This window comes from Styela clava, chromosome 2 (assembly GCF_964204865.1).
Source record: "Styela clava chromosome 2, kaStyClav1.hap1.2, whole genome shotgun sequence".
Lineage (NCBI taxonomy): Eukaryota > Metazoa > Chordata > Ascidiacea > Stolidobranchia > Styelidae > Styela > Styela clava.
In genome coordinates this window covers 22,338,405-22,361,602 of record NC_135251.1, presented here as the reverse complement: position 1 = coordinate 22,361,602, position 23,198 = coordinate 22,338,405, and the positions used below count along the sequence as shown (strand labels likewise).

At 34.6% G+C, this 23,198-nt stretch overlaps 2 protein-coding genes across 2 annotated transcripts; one reads left to right on the top strand and one right to left on the bottom strand.

Moving 5' to 3' along the window:
- Window positions 1-3: 3 nt before the first annotated feature.
- On the top strand, window positions 4-5,119 carry LOC120335286 (E3 ubiquitin-protein ligase RNF113A-like). The gene is made up of 8 exons (XM_039402772.2): window positions 4-169; window positions 674-805; window positions 1,383-1,493; window positions 2,056-2,238; window positions 2,754-2,898; window positions 3,168-3,351; window positions 4,193-4,299; window positions 4,808-5,119. The coding sequence occupies exons 1-8, from the start codon at window positions 149-151 to the stop codon at window positions 4,867-4,869; spliced, it is 945 nt and encodes a 314-aa protein (XP_039258706.2). The 5' UTR covers window positions 4-148; the 3' UTR covers window positions 4,870-5,119.
- LOC120335284 (condensin complex subunit 3-like) lies at window positions 4,578-22,272 on the bottom strand. Its single transcript, XM_039402770.2, has 20 exons — window positions 21,979-22,272; window positions 21,463-21,578; window positions 20,777-20,876; window positions 20,236-20,345; window positions 17,440-17,558; window positions 16,877-17,022; window positions 16,309-16,452; window positions 15,851-15,984; window positions 13,516-13,677; window positions 13,062-13,183; window positions 12,362-12,603; window positions 11,646-11,846; window positions 10,695-10,967; window positions 10,041-10,160; window positions 9,176-9,286; window positions 8,102-8,283; window positions 7,287-7,494; window positions 6,290-6,466; window positions 5,566-5,740; window positions 4,578-5,073 (listed from the first exon to the last, which is right to left on the bottom strand). The coding sequence occupies exons 1-20, from the start codon at window positions 22,078-22,080 to the stop codon at window positions 4,970-4,972; spliced, it is 3,048 nt and encodes a 1,015-aa protein (XP_039258704.2). The 5' UTR covers window positions 22,081-22,272; the 3' UTR covers window positions 4,578-4,969.
- Window positions 22,273-23,198: the final 926 nt, after the last annotated feature.

The following is a 23,198-nucleotide window of genomic DNA, read 5'->3' as shown; positions in this document are numbered from 1 at the left end:
TAGTGAAAACAAATTTTGTTAATTTTAAGCTCTGCAGTAATTTCTCTGAAAGTTGTAAATCAAACGTTGCGAAGCGCGGGTTGCGATGGTTTTGGTCAAGTTTCAGACAATAAAACTTTAGAAAGTGTGTAAAAGAAGAAAACTAAACATGTTCAAGAAATCCGGAAAGGTCAGCTTTTCTTTTTTACGAATTTTACTTTAATTTGCCAATCAAGGATAAAGCCTTAGTTGCGATTAATTCTAGTTTTCAATCTGAGAATATTGTCGCTTTCTACCGGGTTCAAGATGAGTCTTCCTATATACTGATCATTTTCTTGACCAAAATTTTTTTATTACCTGAAGCACATATTTCCATACAGCACTTAATTATAATATATGTCCATTTATCCAAGTTCTCGAATAACTCATCTAAAATCAGAAAATGTTTTTGGTGTTCTAAATGTTTCTGAATTTGGTTACTCATTTATGCTCCGAACTTGTGTGACTCAGAACTCAGAAGTGTTTTTCTAACAGTTATAACTATTATTTTTAATCAGTTATATTAGCAATAGGTGTTGTCATCTTAAAAGCATAAACTGTACAAAACGCTCAGATTAGACGGTTTTACTAAGTTTTGATTCAAAAAAATGTAATACACGAAAACCTAATTCTTTATAAAATTTTCACTTTGCAGTTTCGTGGTAGGAATAGAAGAAAGAAAAAAGACAGCGGTGATGAAATTGAAAAAAAAAGTAGTGATGAAGAAGACCAGGAAACTGTTGTGAGGAAAGAGAAGAAGAGAAAGATGAATCCAATGGTTCAATCGGTGAGTAGTTAGATAGATCGGTAATATTTTGTCATTGCCCCGCCGTTCATTTTCTGCTTTGTTTTATTCGATTCTGTCTGTGTTGGGTTAGGATAGGACATCGCCCTGCCACCTTTTCCTGTCTTACCTATAACTGCCCAGAAATTTGGTGTTGTAAATATATTCAGATATTGTTCTTGTATCACAGTATGTCATAGGATTCATCTCTGTACAAGAAATTATCGTCATGTTTTTATGAAGCTATTCTATCACAGATGAAGCACAATCGATACGCCAGGTGGAGTCGGTGGAGTCTGTATAATTGAATGAAACAAAATGATCATTCATTCATCATCACTTCCATATAATTTACAATGTTGGAAGACCCGAGTCCCTGACACAATCACCATTTATATAAGCCACGGAAAGCCGTCTGAATGAAATTGACTCGGAGTTATCAACTAAATGCCAGCGAGACCCGACTCAGTAATTGACTTTGGACTCTGATTTTTTTTAATTTCCCGTAATTCTTTTATGTAAGGTTCTACAATTTAGCAAGTGAAACCTTTAATATCATAAAATGTGTTTTTATCTACAGAGTGCGAAGTTCACAAAAGAAAAAGTAGATTACAGTAGCAGTAGTAGCGGTGAAGGTTCTGATGACGATAAAAATAAAATCAGTGTTTCCTACAAATCATCGAAGACTGCTGTAAGTTGTTTTAAATATGATTTGTGTATTTATTTCATGTCAGCCATTGTCAAAGAACCTACTTAGAATGTCAAGTAGTCGCTACTAGGCTTGTCCATAGTAATAAATTTACAACAACTAACTCGTTTTCTTACCAGTTTACTATATACCTGGCTGAAAATTGAAAATGACCCCTATATACCCCGGTATAAATATGTAAATCCTATCCTATATTTGAATAAAATTCAATTCTTGCAGACTTTTTTAAGTAGTACTTTCCTACCTTTTCTGCACTATAATTAGTTGATTCAATTGGGCAGGACTTCCATTATAATTATCCTGGTAAGAGGAAAGACGATTTAATCATATGTCTAAATATCCTCTCACACATAGTCGTCTCCCACAGGATTCATTCAAATCTGCAGTGTAATCAGAGGTGCGATGACGAGTACGTACTCATTTCTTAGCACTATGCACCGCTCCCGTATCAGGATATTTAATCAAGTACACTCTTTTGCTAGAATGACAATTCCTTTGTAAGAAGCTTATGATTCAGTCATTTTTTTTTTTAAATTTCACTTAGAAACCATCAGGACCTGATGATATGGGAGCAACAAGGACTTATGAACTAGACACAGAAAAAGACAGGGATGCACAAGCCATATTTGAACGTGGACTTGAAATTCAAGACAAAATTGACTCTGGTGAGGCATCTGAGAATTTATACAGAGGGCAAGCTGGATATAGGCAATTTATCAAGCCAAAGGTATGAATTGACAATGCTTGTATCTATTTCATTATTTCTAATATAATACATATACAAGCTTTCTTTTGTCACTACAATAGAATCATGCCTTATGTAGTCAGGCTGAGGGACAACTAGTATGCCTGTTATTATTCAGATAAACTGCATTTTAAGGTTCGACATAATCTCAGAAAGACTGCGAATTGATCTAATCATTTGAAACCCACAGTTGATGCACAACTTTCACAGGCGATAAGTCGTTGGCATAATGTTGTGGTCTAGTCTTGTCCGAGAGATCCAATCAGAACATATTCGAATATTGATGAGAACCAAGAAAAATTTCCTATCAATAATAATGCCACTTTCATGATAAAGGAAAAAATGTGAATATATGATCCTCATTTCCAATAGGAGCTAATGTTAAAATTGTTTTTTCATGCCATTTTCAGTTTTCCATATGTAGACTGATTTTTGAATGAATAAGGGTATATTCAATGAATATGGACTTGTTTTTTATCTCTGACTTGTCTTTGTAGGACACTGCAGCTGGTAACGCAGCATCAGGAAATGTTAGAAAAGGTCCAATTCGTGCTCCAGAACATTTAAGAGCAACAGTCAGATGGGATTATCAACCAGATATTTGTAAAGATTACAAAGAAACTGGGTTTTGTGGATTTGGAGGTAAGGATCAAGTAATGATTCATTTCTGATCGCAACACCGATGGTGGTATACAAAACGCTTTTTGCTAATAACAAATCATGTACAACCATAACAATAGGCAAAAACAGATATCTTTTTCAGTTTAGCGTTTCTTAAACCTCAGGTTTCATGACTTATTTCCAGCACTCACCTTACTGAAATAGAATTGTTGTTTAAATAAGAATGTTTAAAGCTAATTTTCAGTTCAACAAATCAGTATCAAAATTTAGGAACAATTTCCTTTTCTCAGATTCTTGTAAATTTCTCCATGATCGAAGTGATTACAAGCATGGTTGGCAGCTAGAAAGAGAGATGGCTGAGGGACATTATGGTGGAAACGATGATGAAAATTGGGAAGTATCAAGCGATGATGAAGATTTACCATTCAAATGTCTAATTTGTCGGAATACTTTCAAAGACCCAATCGTTACCAAGTAAGTTGGAAAGCAATACCAATTTATTTTCATCCACTCATTTATGGGTTGGCAATGATGATTTGGGGCCTATGATTCTAGTACTGTTAAAAGCAATACTGATGTAGGTCTGTCTACGCTCTTTTTTTCAGTTACATAAGCTGCTAGACCTGACATGAGCAAACTACAGCCTGCTGGCCAAATCAGGTCCATTGGGAAATTCAATCTTGCCCGCTGATGCTGCTACAACTAAAGTTGATGTTTTTAGAAGGAAGGAATTTGTTGAGATTGCGATTATATTTAGTTTTGGCACGAGGCTTTTTATTTTCAACCTTTTCGTTTGTAACACTGTAAATACTGTTCATAACTTTTCTGACGTCACACTTACATGGCCTGCCAATCTGAGTGGCAAATTTTTGGCCCAAGGTCAAAAAACCTTGCCCACCCCTGCCCGGGGTATCACTCAAGGCAATCAGCTTAGAGCAAAGACTTTTACCCTGTACCATTTGTGATATAGCTGTGTTGAAAAAAAAAAACTAGTTATGTTTATAGAATAGCTGGGACATGCAAATGATGAGTTTTGGAAAGTGGCCGTAGGCAGTGGTGGGAGTCAGCCGGTTCTATAGAACCTTCTCACGGAATTTTATGAGATCAGCGAACCGGTTAGCATTACTGGTTACTGTCAATGTTCTGTTTATAAAAGAACCGGCTGGAAAATATGACTTTTGGGAAGGAACCGGCTTACAAAAATTTTGAAGCCCACCACTGGCCGTGGGTCATGAAATTTTAAAAACTACTAATTTTTTAATATTGTGATCAGGAGGAAAATAACGATGCCAATTTTGTTGTTATAAATTTACAGGTGCAAACATTATTATTGCGAAAAATGTGCTCTGGATCATTATAAGAAATCAAAACGATGTTTTGTATGCGGAACTCAGACAAGCGGAGTTTTCAACCCAGCTAAAGGTATTCTGACATATCTATGCGCATATCAAATATGAAGTTGTGGTGGGGGATTGATTATTCGTATTTTGTATCTATTTTAATAGACACGTGTAGATCTTCCAAAAGTAAGATAGAAAATCCCACTAATGTGGGTAATTTATTGAACAGCCCAAGAACAAGTTATTCTGTTAATCGTTACCTAAATCAATTTTCATCTTCAATGTCCTTCACGATTACCGACATATAATCCATATCTAAAACAACCAAACTGATGCCCCAATCTGCACCACCAAACATCATAAAACATGAACAATTTATTACATTATAAAATATCACATGGCAGTAGAATATTAATTTCACACAGCCAGTTTTGGTGGCCCATACATGAATAATCAAATTAGAACAAGCCTAAAAATGGCCAACTATGTACATGTTTGTGTATAAAAACAACTCATGTTAACAGCAACAGTAAAATATAGGGCTGTAATGAAATCTTGTACCTCCAAAACTAATAATAATTTTCGAACAGAACTAATAAAAAAACTGGAGAAAGTGAAGGATGCAGAAGGTTATGGACAAGACGAAGACTGATGGAAGAAAGGAAAGCTTATGATTGCTGCTCAGAATATTGAATGATGAGATGACCAAAATCTATCAAAAAGTCGCAGGTACTCGCCAAGCTGAATATCAATCAAGCATTTGTGAAAGCTGATGTTGGTGGCTGATTGTTGTTCTTCAGTCTCTTTCTTTGTATATGGAATGTTGTATCGTTTTCATCGAGCACCAAGGTTTTTCCTGTAGAGAGTGATACAATAATAAATGTTATTTTACTTGTTGTCAATGATGTTTTCGTGCAAAGTAGGTTTGGGGGCTGTGGACTGACTCGTCCTGGGTAGATAATGCGACAGATGAGGTCATCATGAGTATTTTGTGGCCAAACGGAAGGAAAAGTGCGCACGTTCCTGGACCCTCACTCAACATGTATGAGGATAATATTATCATAGGAAGGAAGGCGGGTCCTGACATACCAGTGGATATTGATTGGTGACTGCTGCACCTGGCCTTGTTCAGAGCAGAAGACGTAATAATAAAAGAATAAATACATGGCCTCGCCGAAATCCTTACCCATGAGTTGAATAGTTTTATACTTGTAATAATAACAAAACAAGGTTTCACAATATATTTTTCTGTTATGCAAAGAAACAAGACTCAGTGCTTAAGGATTTTTTCAGTTATTTATCCCAGTAATAATACATTAAATAAATACAGAATCTCCACTTTCCGCACCCTGGCTGTTGTCTTCACTAGCTTCCTCAGAATGTTGAGTATTCTCATCGTTCATGGTCTCCTCTTCACAGCTCATATTTTCCTGTTGTTTGCTCGATGGCCTCACAAGTATGAGTGATAAAACTTGTGATTGGAACTTCTTCAAATATCTCCAAGATTGTTTGTTTTTTACAACCTGAACGAAATATTACATGGCAAGTTATCATGACATATCAGTTGGCCCATCATAAGTTTTATCTGTGCGAGCTCGATATGCTTTGTGAACCAAATACTATCGTTGTTAGCTGCAAAACATAATCCGTTTTTGATGTCACTATCACAAAAACTAGTTTACGACTGAAAACAACCAATTTGCGCACACTAACAAGAAAGCAATGCTGAAATATATGGACGTGGAGATTTTACATCACTGATCAGTAAGAATTGAGTTGAGATCATAGAGTTCGCTGAAAAGATCAGCGGAACGAATGACAAAAGTTAAATTTAAAAACGGCAGAATTTTGTGCAAAATCAGAAAAAACAAGGAACAGCCTTGTAGCGACTTCTTCCATCTACACATACATGGAATTTGAAACAATTGGTCCAATAGTTTTTTTTTTTCCAAGAAACGAGAATTTAATTAAACGGTCCAATAAACAATATTTAGCACAGGGTCGAGTGATATTGTTGCTCTATCCAGCAGACTCAATATCACTTAAAATCCATTTATTTTCCAAATACCCACTTCCAACATATCTTCACACAAAACTGTGAGATCTTTAAGATTGTCTTGCAGGTTTGATGACAATTCCAACATAGATAAACTGCGAGATAAAACCACAACATTTACTGATTGTGGATCTCTCAGAATCTCATTGCTTAACTTTATTGCCAATCCATCGTGTGCTGAACGATCACCAAGCTGAAAATGGGCACAACAAATGATTTAATAAGTATTAAAGTTTCGCAAATTGCATATGAAAATAGTCTTATTGAAAAACATGACTGCTCACCCTCAGACTACAGTCGAATAAATGTTGGTTTCGACTACAGATCTAATAAAATCAACTCTTGATAATGAAAACTTAGGTGCATGTGAGCCTCCTATAATAAACTGTTACAAAGACTCAGTAAAATTAATGCTCTTTTGAGAAATGGATAGTTTGGAATTAAGTTTATCGCCTATAAAAGTGTGCAATTCAGACTTTGGGAAGTTAAGTCCTGGGCCAACAACTATTATAAAATAAATTTAATTTCGGAGAAAACAAAAATTAGAGCAATGATCACAAAAGCATATGCAAGCTTAATTCAATTGCCTGTTTTCAATTCTGAGGAGTCAATTTGATTCCATTCACTAAAGGACCAATTGCTTTGAAATTTTCAGTGGTTAAAAAGAAGGCTATTGCTTTTATTTATTCCTAAATTTTCTATAAATCGTATGAGATCTGATATTTCATCTAAAAGTTTGTTATATTTGTCATAGGAACACGATTTTTAATCTGCTGACCGTGACACCTGTTTCTGATTTGACACGAAACTTTATGCCTTTCGCTTTGATCAATACACTGCAGAAGCACTCAAAGCAAGGTAAGCTACAATAGTTTGGAAAGACCAGAATCTTTATTCAGCTTTGCCTACAAAATTTATCACAGATGGTGGGCATGTCAACCTGCGATGCTAACGCTTTACCCACGAGGCCGCCTATGTTTTATCAGGTTTCAGATTCTCTCATGCAAACTGACCCAATCAACTTGTTCTCTCCATTTTGTTCCATTTCCTTCATTGTCTTTATCACGATGAAGACTTTTTATCAATGATGGTTTTGTCAGATGAACAAGTAATTCTGCAACATTCTGTATATTAACTGATGCAAGTGGAGATGAGTTTGGAGCCTCAAAAAGAGTCCGAAGTGTTGGAAGGAATGCTTCTTCAAGACAGTTGTGTGTTGCTCTGAAATTAATGAAGTATTAATTTTGCAAAAAAAAAAAAAAACGATAGTCTTAACATACAGGAACATATTTTCGAACATAACTTAGCTATTAAATTAAATAAATTTTTAGGTTTGAAAATATCATCTTTGAGCTGTAATTTTCAAATTTAGAATTCACATAAGTTTCCCAGAAAGTCCATTCAAAACTATTTGTCAAACGCGACGTTCTACCCCCAACTGGAAGGACTATATAGTTACTACTAATATAATGATTTTATGAAAAAATTTGATCAAAACAAGGTCATGTGGACTCATCAAAAGCGAAGGATATGATATCTGACTGAAGTTACAGACAACCACTGCGGCAAATTACGAGTCAGTAAATACCGATAGACAAGACATTTTTAATTACAATTTATAGAAAACCAATAAATCATAAGCTCTCAAAGGTAAAAATTAATTTTTTTCTACACTGAACTGAAGGTATGGTAATTTTAGAAAATCTCAGCTTATGAAGTTTGATATCAAGCTATTTACTCTTGGTATTAAAACTTAGTTGATAAATTTTTTTTTCATCTCACCTAAAATTGTCACAAAATGTTATATTTATCATCATGTAGCACTTACTTGCACATGTAAGGATAAAAATCAAGGAAGCAGCTGATTTTATTCAATGTGTTGAATTCATCTTGAGTTGTTGGATTATACCAAAGTAAAACAAGTCGTGAAAATATAGCAGGACTCACGATTCTACCAGATACAAGTATCATAGCTAGACCAGAAGCAGCAGCGTGTCGGATATCAGCATGCTGAAAAAAATTCAGAAGTTTATACGAATTCATTTAGTAACTGAACCAATGATTTCTATATCAATAATTCAATTTATAGCAAAGCTGAAATTTCTTTCCACAATTTTATCATAAGGCACTGAAGGGAATCGCACAACTTTCCCAGCATAGATCGACAGTTTCAAATCCTATTCGGGATAATTATGTGGAAACAGGTTGCAGGGTGGTCCAACCCAAACCCACGCGCCACATGTGGCCTGCCGCTTTATTATCTGTGGCCCACGTAACATTCGGAGAGTAATCAAAAAATCGCATTTCATGTTGTTTCGTGATAAAATTAATCAGAAAAATCTTTTGACATATTGTTACATCAATAATGTCACTGAATTGACTATAGTGTTATGGCTAGCTGAAGCAACTATCAAAGTTGAATAATTTGCTTAGCAGTCTAAATTATGATCTGGCTTTTTATCTATTTGGTCAGGAATATATGCTAACAATATAGGCATCATAGATACTAAAAATCGAATGCGGATTCTATTAGCTTGGGATGGCTATGTCTGATAACTATGTGTTTGCTCAATATAAGTGTTTGTTTTGTATTGCACTGTTTACCTATTCTTAGCACTATTGTGGCCCGCGAACAATGCAAAAATAATTTTGTGGCCCGCGAAGCGAACAACTTTGGACCACCCTGTCATGGGGTGATTCACGTCTCCCCCATCAAGTCCATAAACCTGGAAAAACTACTAACGAGATAAGAGGCCATGGTTTCTCCATATAATGATATAAGTATGCAATCTTATCATATTTCTCTCCATCAGACAGACCGGAGAATTCTAAAAAGTTTTTGCATGTATACTATACATCACATAAGACATACAGCATTTCCGAAACAAATAATAAGTCTTACGTCTTCATCCAACATTTCAACAATTTTAGTTAAAATCAAAGTAGTGATATAATTATTCTCATCATCTTCAACGTCATAACTTTCTTTATCCTCTTCCTCATTAGCGAGTGGCTGAGATGGAAACAAATACGATAGGCTCATGACAGGGTTTTTTAAATTAGGCAAAGCAGAGTGGTTCTCAGGAGGCCATAACCAAAAGCCACCACTAGGTATCATTCACAATGACTATATGAATTGCAACTAAACGACATTGAGTTGTTCACTTTTTTGCTGTAATACAAATACTTTTTGATTTGTTGACTATTTATTATTGAAAGTGGCGCATAAAATAACTGATCGGAACATGTTTATTGAATGCAAAATTAGTTTTTTTTATAGAAGACAGGGCGCCAAAAGCGTTAGGTCTTCCGAAGGGGGTTACGGATCATGACAGTTGGAGAAACCACTGGTTTAGGAAAGCTTAGACTTGAAATCATTGAAAACGAATTTCTTATTCTGCTAAGTAATAAATCACAATGTTACCCATAAAAAGAACTTTTTTTCTATTTTTTACGTTTGATTGATTAGATCAAGGGTATTTGAGTATTCTGCCATAGGAAATGATATGCTAGGTTTATAAAAAATAGAATAATCGTGGTTCAGCATAGCCCACCACTACTTATTATGCCCTCAGTGCAGAGATAAACAAGAGTTTTAAACTAAATACTTGCCAATAGCAGCAGTCAACAGTGTACAAAAACAAACCCCAAATTCACACAATTGTTCTAAACTAAAAATATGAATGAATTTGAGCTTGATGCGATAATAATACGAATGATTCAACCATAGAAAAAAGATAAAAATCTTTTTGAAACATCAAACTTACATCGCTTTCCTTTTTCTTGTCTTTATTAGGAGCGAATGCTTCCACACCATAGATTCTTAATACATCAACAATACCACCCAATGCTTTGATTCGAACCTCAACAACATCAGCTTGTATAATCTAGAAAAACAAATAAATTTGACCTAGGGGGTTGGAGCATTGCCAGGATTGCTAACAGCGTTTCACAAGCAGAGACAAAATTTGTTGTTTTTTCGGGAAGAAAATATTACTTTGTATTTGGTGTACTTTTACTATGTATTACTTATTCATTCATTTAGTAATTTTGTGATACATACTCATAGACACATTATAATTTATTCAAATTGCACAAAAGCCAGATTGCCAATTGAGCGTAGCAATAGCAAGATCCGATTTCAACAAATAATAATTTTTTTATGAGAATAAGAAGATTTAGTAATATTGTTGTACATATTTATGTACACATTAAATTTAAAATAAACAAAAGTGATTTTGCGCATTGATCCATTAATGCTAATGATCCAATAAATATTTCACAACAAACAGAAGCAGATTTTAAGAAATAAGAGAGTTTCATAATAAGTGAAAGGAGGAATGAATGTATGATGTATCATAAATAGTTAGAAAACGCTGTACTAACGGACAAATTTAAACAATGTATAAAATAGTAGTCACCTGTAAAAACAACGGAAGATGTTGAGCAGACAAATCAAATGAATAAAGACAACAATTTCCCAGACATTCAACAGCAACTTCACGAATTGCTGGATGGGGGTTTGCAATCGAAGGTAAAACGAGTGTATTGACAAGCTCAAGAAGAGTAGGATGAAGAGATTTCAATCTTCTTTTTACTTTTCCATTTGGCTTTGTGGCAGAATCAAAGAAAGATATCGATGAACAAACTTCTTTTGTGATTTGTAAGCATTTCAATATTGTTGCAGGATCATTCTAGAATAAAAATTAAATCATTTTTACTGTAGAGAAGCGAAAAAGATAATGACTAATCAAGAAGCAAAATGGATCATCAGGGTAGACAAGCCTTCAGTTTAACTATTCCTCTTTCAGATTCTTTCGGTAAATTGGATGTTTATGGAATCACACAAGAAAGTTTCCCAATCCTTGCCATATGTATTATTAAATAACAAAGAATTTAGGTTACCTATTCTAATATTTCATTACAAATGTATTCCAATAGCTGTACGGATTCGGATTTTCCTAATGATCACACAAGACCAGCATTGGGGCAAAGTTTTTTGCAAGGACTGCATCAACAAAAGTACTTAATTTTTTAAATATGATTATAATAGTTACCTTTAGTTCAAATTTATTATGAAAAAGATCTCAAATTGAGGATTTTTAAAGAAATGACAAAAGTATCTATTCTCAATAGTTACTATTCCCATTCACTATGATAGTGTCAAATTTAATCGCAGCTGATAGTATTGCACCAGAGATGAACAAACTTTAAAAATATTTTACCAATTCATAGTTTAGACTTTAGATACTTCAAATAAACTTCACAAACAATTTTTTTTGTATGTAGTGAGAAATTTTCACAACTTTCTCAATTGCGTAATCCACATGCCACCCATCCCTGCACAAAACGAAGTCTGGATCAACACAAACCTTCAGGTCAGGTGGAAAATCTTCTTCCATTCCATCAATTTCAACAGTTTGTGGTTCCATACTTTTCTCTATTTCTGCTTTATCAACTTTTAGACCATCCAGTTCTTTTTGTACTTCTGCAGCTTCAACAAATTTCTTTGCACTTATCTCCTCTTCTAAAACCTCACTCAACTCGATCATTTTCACTCGAATTCGAGCAAGCTAGAAATTTACCGAAGGCAATAAGGTGAATGAGTAAGCAAATGTAGGTAGGACAATAAAAATATTTGAATAAGAAAACAGACAAATTTAAACATGTAAGGGTGAGCACAGGATACAGAAATAGGGAAAAAAGACAAAAGTGGCAAACTAGATAACACAGAAAAATACTGTGTATACTTGATATTAATTAAAACAGATTTTTATTCTTTGAGGAAATTTCAAACAGAGCCAACAAACTTTACGAAACTCAAGACATCCTCAGAAAAAATTGAATAACATGGCGATGTGCAAAATACACAGAATTCTAGAATCCAACAAAAATATCCTCCATAAGTTTTTTCTTATGATGCCTTTTTCGCCCCGTTTGCTCTAAACAAGAAGAGGCAACTGATATCTGACGATATGTGCGGAGCAACTATTAATTGGAATTCGGAATCCATCCGGTTTAGCATCGACAATCCAATTTATAAAACCTCGGGTGACTGACATCTGTGTTTAGGCAGGCCATCACTTACTTGAATTTGTTTTGAGCGAATTTCATCCTCACTTAATGACACAACAGTTTGTGACGGCACAGGATCACTTTTTTCACGAGCATCTTGTATCATTTCAGCAGCCATTTCAACTCTATCTGCTTCATGATCAGAATCGTGCAGACAATTTAATATTCTAGCAAGAGCTGGCACAATCATAGAAAAGTGAGTTACATCAACACTCAGAGTGAGTCTTCGGACTGTCTCATTCAAGACTCTGCGACCTAAAAATAAACATTCATCGTTTTTTCCATCGACACAATAAATGAACTCTACCCTTTAATAGAGTACAATCCCTTTAGAAATACATGACTTACATCTTACATTAGACAATTAAAATAGAAGTTTAAATGTATTTAAACAAGGTAGCAAGATATTTGCTACAAATTGCAAAAAGTGTTGCCACTAAATTTGAACTAATTTAAATTAACATGCCAAAACTCTACTAGTCACAATTGCATACAAGTATACAACTACAACTTTTTTTACAAATTCTCGGCCATGACTAGCTTAAAAGAAAAAACTACTAGTAATGGCTCTCTTTTATCATTCCAATAAATAGAACACAAGCATAAGCTTTTAAAAAGCCATGAGTAAAGTTTTAAGGCCTATTTGCTGATGAGCAAAATTGTTCGAAAATTGACCAGAAAAGACGCTGAGAGAAGGTTTCGCTAGAACCAACCTGCATCGTCAGACAGATCAAAACCAGATGCAATTTTAATGAGTTGTTCAGCTATAAATTCTTTTTCTTCTGCTTCAGCCTCAGCTTCTTGAGAATTTTCCTCTTCGTTAACTCTCAGAAATCTGAAATATTTTTTTAAGGTTAATGGCTCGATAACAAGTGAAGCCTATTTGCGAGTTTATTAATAGTAATTAATAGAAGTGTGGCATGAATAGAACTGAAAAAGTCACTAGCTAATACATTTAAGTGAGAATAGTCGAAAAATGATCAATGTGATCATAATTTAACAATGAGTTTAAATCTATCAAAGAGACAATTCGGTGGTGAATTTATCATCCTCACTTGTTCATTGATGAGATAAACTATCCATAATAACATAGTTGAAACTAAAAATATTTATATAAGATATAAATTTTTCCATGATGATATTCAACATACAGTCACTCATACTAACTTTTTAACATAAAGCTCCAAATATTCACAAAATTCAGTGAGTGATGGAAGTAATTTTTCAAGATGTTCTTCACAGTCGACTCCTTTCGATCTCAAGAATTGACAAAGCTCACACCAGTACAATGCTGACTCAGGAGTGAGAATATCAAAGCTGATAAGATTACTGAAATAATAATAAAAATTTTTGTATACGTCAATACAGTCTGTGAAATATTCTAATGTATTTAATCCAAACACATAAAAAGTTCAGTGTAAATAGACAATAATGACATGAGAACAATCTTGGAAGTCACCATATCTAAAAATGCTCAGCTGAGATCTCCCCAGCTGTGATCACGTATGCTAAACAATCAAACTCAAAGAATAAACAAGCGAGTTCGTCAAATTATTGAACCATATTGTCTGCCCTCTTTTCAAGGATAAACTGCTGTAGTAATTTCCATTCTTGTAATACTATTGGATCATGTTTTCGTACCCATAACATATTTTTATCTTAAACTGGACATCTAGGCAACCCAAAAAGAAAAAAAGTAATGTTACAATTAATTAGTCAATGAAGCCCAAAAGCAAGCTATTAAATTTCAATTTATACTAGGGGGGGGGGGGGGGGGGCTATTTGAGTAGTTTTTGACATTTGAACCGATGTAAAATCTGAGTGAAATTGATTCTCCGTGAAATTATGGTTTCATTGTAACATTCTGACCCTGTACTTCATTGCATAACAGTTTGAGTCTTATTCAATGTATTCAAGTCACCTTAAAATGCAATTTTTTTTTGGAAGTCAGTATACTCAATTTACCTCATTTTTCGAGGATAATTGAGTATACTGACATCTATCAGTTAAATCAAATCCAAGAAAGCCCTAGAACCAAATCAAAGACCTTCATGAGAAACTTGGGTACATATAGTTTATTTTAAAAAATAGTAATTACAAAAACCATGGAACATAATTATCTGACATCACTTTAAACTTGGTATGATAGATCGCGATTATGGTTTCCATAAACTTTTTACCACAAATAGGCTTTTAGTTTAAATACGAGTTCACTATGGAATAGAAATGGGTGGTTTGACTTGGCCAACAACTTCCTTGATAGAGATACTTTTTATGTTCCTATTTTGGGTTAAATCTAACACAAAATCTTTGAGCTCTTTCATACACTGGTATCATACAAAGTTCATTTTATATACATTGGTGAGGACAACTTGGCCAAGGAATTCCCTTTCCCCGTATTTCAACCAGCCAGTCAAGGTCTTGATTTCATTAATGTCAGAATATGCTACTTATAGTTAGTCCTCTGTTATAATCAGCTCTACAATGTGAGAATTCTGTTTCATATTCTGTCTCATCGTCAATAAAGCCCAATCTAATTCTGACTCTGTTACTGCTTTTCTGAACTAATATTATGATCTTTCTCTTTGCTGCTTTTCTTTTTTCTACCAATCATATCCGTTTAAGTCTATCCTATCAGTATAATGGTATATACTTTCAACTGACGATATATAGTTTTCGCCTGAATTCTTTTTCTGGGGCGGCTGTTTTTTTATTATTACTACATGTTTTCGGAGATGACAGTGAGTGTGATTACGTCAACTAAAGCCTTTGTAAATGCACTAAGCTTAATGGTGGAGTAGGACTCTGTGCTTGGCTTGTCCACAGCTTTCTTTTTTACTATTTTTTTTTAGTTACAAGAAGAGAACTGCTTTCTCAAAATCCTACGATTGCCCATTGTGGATTTACACTCATATTCATGAAAAATAGAATCCTATATTGAAAGATGGACATGATAAAGGCTACAAAAAAGTGTTAGGGCTAAAAATAGTCACACAGAACCTCATAATCCTGTGTTATAGCAGTGGGAGAGGCCATTTATGCATATACCCAATTTACCCCACGGTAAATTTCCGACAGACTCAATTTACCTCGATTTTTTCAAACATCAATGAAACAAAAAGTCAATGAGTTACAGAAAAATTATCTACTGGGGCAAAGAGAGTCTTTACTAAGGTAATAAAAGGCATCACAAAAAGTTTAAAATATACTATCAGAAAAGTGTCACGTAAAGTTTCCAAAACAATTTTTTTCGTGAACAAAAAAATTTCACATACAAACATCTAAAACAATTTTATCATTAGTAGGCAAGTGAGTTATACGCAATGAAATGGAAGCATAGGATATGAACTATTGTTGCTACAAAGTACAAACCATTCACTCAACATACAAAAAAGTTAGCGAGGTTTTTATACCTTGTACTCAATTAACCCCATATGCTCAATATACCCCACCCCCCCTATAAAAAAATACAACATAATCTTCAATAAAAACAATAACATACTTCTCATTTAGAATAGTGAATCCTGAAACTAGATCAGCAATTTGAGAATATTCAAATAAAGCCTGGACTGCTTTGCAAGTAGTTTTATAAGATCCAATAGCGTCAAGTTTTTCTAAAACTTCCAAGATGTTGCCCTGACAAAAATCAAAAAGTAAATAGATAAGGTACAAATTTGAGGAAAAAAATTTGTAGGAAAGGAATAATAGCATTTTTAATTTCATTATCCATATCACAACTAATTATACTGATTGTGCTAACAGAAGTTAACATCAGTAGAAGTCTGTAGAGAAGAAAATGAATTTCGGCGCTTATACAAGCCTCCTCCCCCCCCATGCGTGCCATAGTTTTGACTATTTGTACTAAAGCCTAGGAGACAGCTTGAAACCGAGATCTTTCACCTGCAAGGCTGTTTTGTTTATATATCATTTGATTGAGTACTGATGAATACTGGAATTTACCTCATAAGTTCGAAGCCATGCTTGTAACAATTGTGTTTTGACAACGTTCTTAACACTTTCTGAATGATCTAGTAGTCCTTGTTCAATAAGATGCAATCTGCGAGAGCAGGTAAGAGCTCGAATACTAACTTTTTGTGACATAACCTGTATACAAAATTTTTTAACTTTAATTTCAAACCAAACTTGATTAATATAAAGCAAGTTCTTTCAAATAGAGAGTCATCATAGTATGAGACTTCTGAGTTTTATTATCTACAAGTGTTTTATAAATAAGATATTTTAGAGTTAAGATAAAAATTAATAAGATGTAGATATATGACAAACTTTTCCTCTATTTATCGGCCTTGGGTCAGGTGCAGTAGGATAGCTAAGAAGGTCAATTTCCCAGACTTGCAGACTCGGTTAAATGAACAAGTGAACAGTAAAGTGCCCCAGTCTATAAAGACAATGAAGTCCAAAGCAACCTTCCCACATTCGATCGAACACAAGCAATTCTTAATTCCTAATATTATCTTTATACCATTATGATCATTGATAGGCAGAAATAAAATATATATAGCCTAATGACCTGATATGCCAATTTTCGAACACTTTCTTTCACATCTCTCACTCTTTTCATTACTTCTGGTAAGGTTCGAGTACTGAGCGTAATACAAGATAAAACTGCACTTCGAACTTCTGCACTTTCATCACATCGAAGCAGGAACAAATAACCTAGAAATGTAAGTTATATTGTCTGTTGTCTGATATATTGTCTTAAACTAATGATCTTTGTTTCCATGATATTCCTGTTTATCCTCCTATATCATATCTACTTTTGATTGTTCAATAAATAATTGAACATGGATGCTGTCAAAAATTCTATCAAAAGGATTCTGTCATAATTTACTTCACATAGTTAAACAAGTTCAATATTTGTAAACAATTCTGAAATAGAATACCAGAATAGATGGCTCTATTCATATTGGCTTCAGATTTTTTATAATTAAACGCAAAGAAGATTACTTATTAATTTATCATGCATATTTTTATATGGAAATGATTTACATCAACTAAGCATTCTATTGTTTTTCTAGTAAAACCTTTCACAAAAGATATCAGTATAATAAAAAGGAAATATTATTGACTTACGTTGAATAATCGGGCAGTCACTTTCAGTAGGTTGTTGAAGTCTGGTGAGAGCTCGAACTGCTTGTGCTCTGACGGATGGAATAATGTCGTACATCCTTGTCAACATACAATCAGATATTCTGTGATAGAAGAAACCAAACTTTATTGTAGGCCGATATACGCATCAAGGGCAATGAGCAATGTCTCAGGGACATTAACCTACATAAAACTTACATAGTTTCTGCCCCACTGGTTGTACAGATTACTATATATCTTCAAGTAATATGTTCTTCTAAATATAGTCCGGCAGATAAGGGGCCTTTTTGGGCCCAACCTTGTTTTCAGACAAAGTTTTTTTTTATTTGTGATTATTTATCTTGGGGTTATTGCCCATCATTTCTACACTGGTGTGGAGTTTGCAGCCTTGAGCAATTTTTTTTACGGCTTGATATTTGTATTAGTGTTTTCAACAAATCTGTGCACCATAATGGTGCACAACCTGAATCCTAACCTGTTACAATACTGTGTTCAGGTTGTGCGCCATCTTGGTTCACAAACTACGCAAGCACCAAATTTACTAGGAAATAAAAATCAATAACTTTTAGGTATTTTTTTAACCCAGCGACCCATATATATGGAAATACTGTTGAAATACGCGTAAAATAAAAAGTACTATTTCAAAATACCCGCTTTTGTTGCAATTAACAATACAAGCCTGCAAATGCAGTCGGCAGTAGTTCAAGTCGATATACACCCGGTGGAGAATGGTCAAATATTTGTTAGCAAGGATTCTTATGCAGCGGGATGATCACGACAATGCAGTGAAAATAATGCTATCACGTGAACAAGAATGAGAAAATTGCTACATTTTATAGTATATCCCTGGGAAAGAATGTAGTTCATTCTTATGTTCCCTGCCAATGCTTTTAAAACTACCAAAAACTTTCAAAACTTTTGCTTCTTTTCTATAAAAATTCGTTGTTATTATATATTCGCATTTCCAATCCATCTGTTTGTTCGTGCTCCCAGATAAAGATCAATTTAGCAATATGTGGTCTGCTAGACCGGTTCCAGCGGACATGTAATCAGGCCTAATATCTACTTAGGACTTCGTGATATGCATCTGTTGATGATTTCATCTGTTTGTTTCGGAAGTTTAATGACAGAATTAATTGTGGTTGTTGGAGATGTTTCAAAAAAAAGGTTAAATGAAAAAAGTTCTGACAAAATGTCAAGGTTTGAGAGTAGTAGAGAAGTGGAAAAAATACTCCCGTGTGTTCTTCATTTGATAACTACGACACAGAACTTCTCCGATAAATATACGCAGCAATTGCGAGAGGCAGAAATGCCAAGATGGGATTTCATCGCATTGCAAACCAATATTAGCGATTCTCAGATATATTCGCACATTCCCATCTGAACAGCGTGGAAAAGATTTTACCTATCTACACACTTGAAAAACTATGTCAGATGAGTGTCATATTATTGAATATTAAGGAATAGTGCAATTGGAAAAGACATATAAGGCGTAAGTTCCAGTACTATGCATCAAATAATCTTATTGTGGAATATATATTTAAAAACATTTCGTCACGCCAACCGCAGTCCGAAACTTTTTGTCTCTGGCTGAGTTTAGATACCACTCATGTAAACTAGTAAGAGACACGCAATGGAGCAGATAATACGAGTATCCATTCCCCAGCTGTCATTTGAGTAGGTACTGCTGTTTTTATTGCAGATGATACTGATATTTTGTATTAAAGATTTACTGGCATCACCGATTTAAGGATGTCAAGTGATGGATATAAATAAACCATTTGAAAACCAACACGCAGTATTACAAAAATTACTTCCAACACGCGGTTTGAATGAATAAAAAAGCTGAAACTAGTATTCTTTAATAAAAACAGCATACAAATTCTATGGAATGAAATCATACACGAAAGCTCGTCAAAAACCTATAGCTCAATAAACAAGTGGAATTTGATGCATGTTCGCAAAAATGTGCGCGTTACTACGTACAACCGAAGCACACAGGAAAATGTGTGTGATGTACTAGTGATCAAAATGTTTGACTCAACTATGTTGGCATAACAGGTGCACATCTCGGTTTCGCATACGCATACTTTCTATCTCCTCAAGAATATATTAATTTGGCAAAAGTCAATGCTGCACCTGAAAGGTTCCTGTTCTTTCAAAAGAAAACTCGTTACACATCGTCAGTTACATGGCCTTGTTCGGAGTGAAAGACGAGGTCGAATATTCCAATTCATTTCAACTAATAAAATATTTCCCAGGTCCCTAACTTTAAGCAGGAAAACGAAATGCCCGCAGCAACACAAATGTAGTTTGACGAGCGCAAAAGAAAGTGGCTAGATGCTGTCGATAGATCTTGGCTTATATTAGTGAAATAAACTACCATTTATTCTACTAAAATTGAATTTCTGACATTGTAAGGAGATGCAATGTTACTATGTATTCAATACTAACCCATGTAGTTATGAAATAATTGTTTTTAACGAAAGGTGCTCCCGAAGTATTCGTACCAAGATGGCGCACAACCTGAACATTGCATGATGTGGACCAGGTTAGGGTTCAGGTTGTGCGTCATCTTGGTACAAATACTTGAAATCCATTTAAAAAAAATTGCTCAACATTATATACTCCACAACCACCTGGGTATCATTATTTATGTCATCGACATTATATCTAAACAATAAAAAAACTTTGTCTCAAAACAATGTTAAGGCGCGATTCTGCCGGACTAATAAGGTTTTTTTCAAACTAGGCCTTCTGCCCCATTATGCAATTCCATACCTTTCTACCAAGTCCTCATCCAAAGCTGCATCCCTTGGTACAACATGCAATAACAGCTTGACAAGCTGACAGATACGAAATCTAACTGCTTTTCCTTGCGCAACATGGTTCTAGAAAAAGATTCTCAATTTATCTGGTAATATACACACAGATGTATACATATATATATATATTGAAGATTAAGCATCTTTTACAAATTTTTCATATCTTGATTTCTTCAGATTAATTCAATTTTTGAAGTTTCAATTTCAACAAATAGCAAACAAACTATAGTTTTTGATGATATAAAAATTTTTACTAGCAAAATTTAACATGAAGCCTGATTTAAGCTTTTTCGTGCATATAGAAATTTACCAAAAAAAAAAAAAAATTTAATAAAACCAATTCAATAATTTTAAATGAAAATATGTTTAGCTTAAGTCATTTCCATATAAACGCATCCTTAAATATGGACTTGTAGAATCAAAGTATTCAAGGCAAGTAGCATCAAAGTATTTCAAAAAACTCATCTTCATCATGACAGTGGAATGTTTCAACTCACCTTGAGTAAAAAATCGAATAAGAAATGATAGAAGTTATCAGCATCAACCTCTGGTTCAATTTCATCCTCATCACTTGTTTGTGCAAAACATGCTGCAAATCTGTGGTGGTAAACAAAATCATATGGCACAGTGAATAGTTTGTTTTTTTGCAATGACATTTATGTGTGTCATAGAGGTACATGTGGACAAAGCAAATTAAATATTGTAATATATTTGAATAGTTATTATTTTGAGGGTTCATCACAGACAGTCAAAACTTTTCATAACTTCAGTAAAAAACCAGTTTTCTTTAGGTGGCTATTAACTATCGCGTGGGACACCTCATTAGATTGAATGGAAACATATATTTCATTCTAAAAAGTAAGAAAATGAAGGACGCTATGCAAGCTGGCCAAGCGATTATCTTGTCTTGGATAGGATATATTCAAATGGCATTTGAGGACTGTATATTGAACCCCCTTCGTTTAATTTTCATTCAGAAATCTCCAAATATATTTAGGGTACAAAGGGAGTGACTGCACCTAAAAAAAACTTCATAGATTTGTGGAAATTTCCACTTCAACTAAATTTGAAATAACCCAAAAACATGATCAACCCTTCGAAATATTCTCAGAATATTAATATCGTGAACCGTTATCCTAGTTAGAGTTATTAGCCACCAATGTTTCAAATAGGGATATCGAACCGTGCAACAAATTCCATCACTCGTTCCACAGCAGGTTCTCTCGTAAACACAACCAAACATGGCTTCAAATGTCGAATAAACTCATCTCGGAAAGTTTGCTTGTCATTATCTTTCAGCTGAAAAATTATTAAACAGTAAATTATAGTTTTATAAATATTGTAGGCCTATTAAATATTGTTAATATAATGATCAATAGGCTACTAACAATTTTGAATAAATAAGGGTTGCCAATAGTTAAGATTTGAATTACAATGGAAGCATCCACCATCTTATCATCGAGGTCATATCTATATCTGTGCATAATTATACAGTAATACAACTTCTCATTTCCTAAAACCTATTATTGAAGGTTTTTCAGCCATTATGGGCACATATTTTTATCTGCCATTTGGGTTGAATCCAAAGAAATACAGAGATATTTAACTTCACCAAATGCTGAAATGCATAATAAAGTTAATGCTGTAATGTGGTACCGGTACTTAATGCAGTAATGTTGAAAAGTAAAAACCTTCTGACCTTAGAATAAAATGTTTTCAATCCTTCTGCGAGTTTAGCTTGATTTTGATGTCCATGTTGACTTTTATCGAATGTTTCTGATAGTTTGTCTTCAATTTTCATATTGATACTCGAAATTCACAATTAGTCTAGGCTACCTGATTTCTGAATTTGCACAGATTCAGTATGGTAATGTATAACCCCAGAATCCAGCTTTCACAATGCTGTCTAGTATCTGGCTGTTATTTGTATTGACGTATTATTAAAAATAGGATACGGTTTACATATTTATCCTGGGGGATCGGTAAGCTGGTACGGTACCGGTACCGTCGTTTACTCTCGCCAGTCCAGCAGTCAGCCAGTAGGCCTAGGACCCTCCAGATTGCAAAAACCTTTATTATCTAACAGTCTAAAGATGATGTCCGTAATGTTGTATACACAATCTGGACACTATTGTACATTTGAATGATAGTTAAAATGAAATAATTGGGCGCGGCGGTGTGGCTCAACGGGCTAAGCGTTAGGAATACGCTCGCCACCGCACCTCTAACTACTCTGCGTGGGTTCGCAGGTTCGAATCCCATGCAGGGATGGTTATGTGCGAGAGGATTGCTGGACTCCTCGCCGTCGTTGGGTGGTTCACGTAACCGCTGGTCGGTTACGGCTTCCTCCACCACCAAGTCCATGCTTCCGAAAACAAACAATACAGTAAAATCTAATCCCATACCCGACTTGGAATGGTAACCGGACGAGAGGCCGTGGTTCGCCATATGGATAAGCCGTCTTATCGGCTTTCCTCTTCCCCGGGATAAATATGTAAATCCTATCCTATCCTATCCTAAATACCAGCAGTTAGTGGAAGACCGAAGTCCGGAAATTACAACCACAAAACACTCGAAGCGACTTATTCGACCGAGCGACAAAGTACTGTAGACAGAAACTAGGAAATCAATAAAGCGTGATGAGCTAAGCTGACGTTTAAAATAATTTGGCGCCAAATTTCAGCATCGACTTTTTAAAAGCCTCGCTTCGCCTACTAAACTGGAATGAACAATTAAGATGGTCAATGAAAGGATTTTACCAGTGGCGGCGCGTGGTCATTTTGACAACCGGGGCAAGCTACTGCGGGACCAAGTCACCCCCATCTACGGGGACAGGATGAGCGCTGTAAGTTCTCCCATCATTTTATGAGTATAAAAACCATTCCATCGGTAACAACCAATCGGCAAAAGCGACAATTT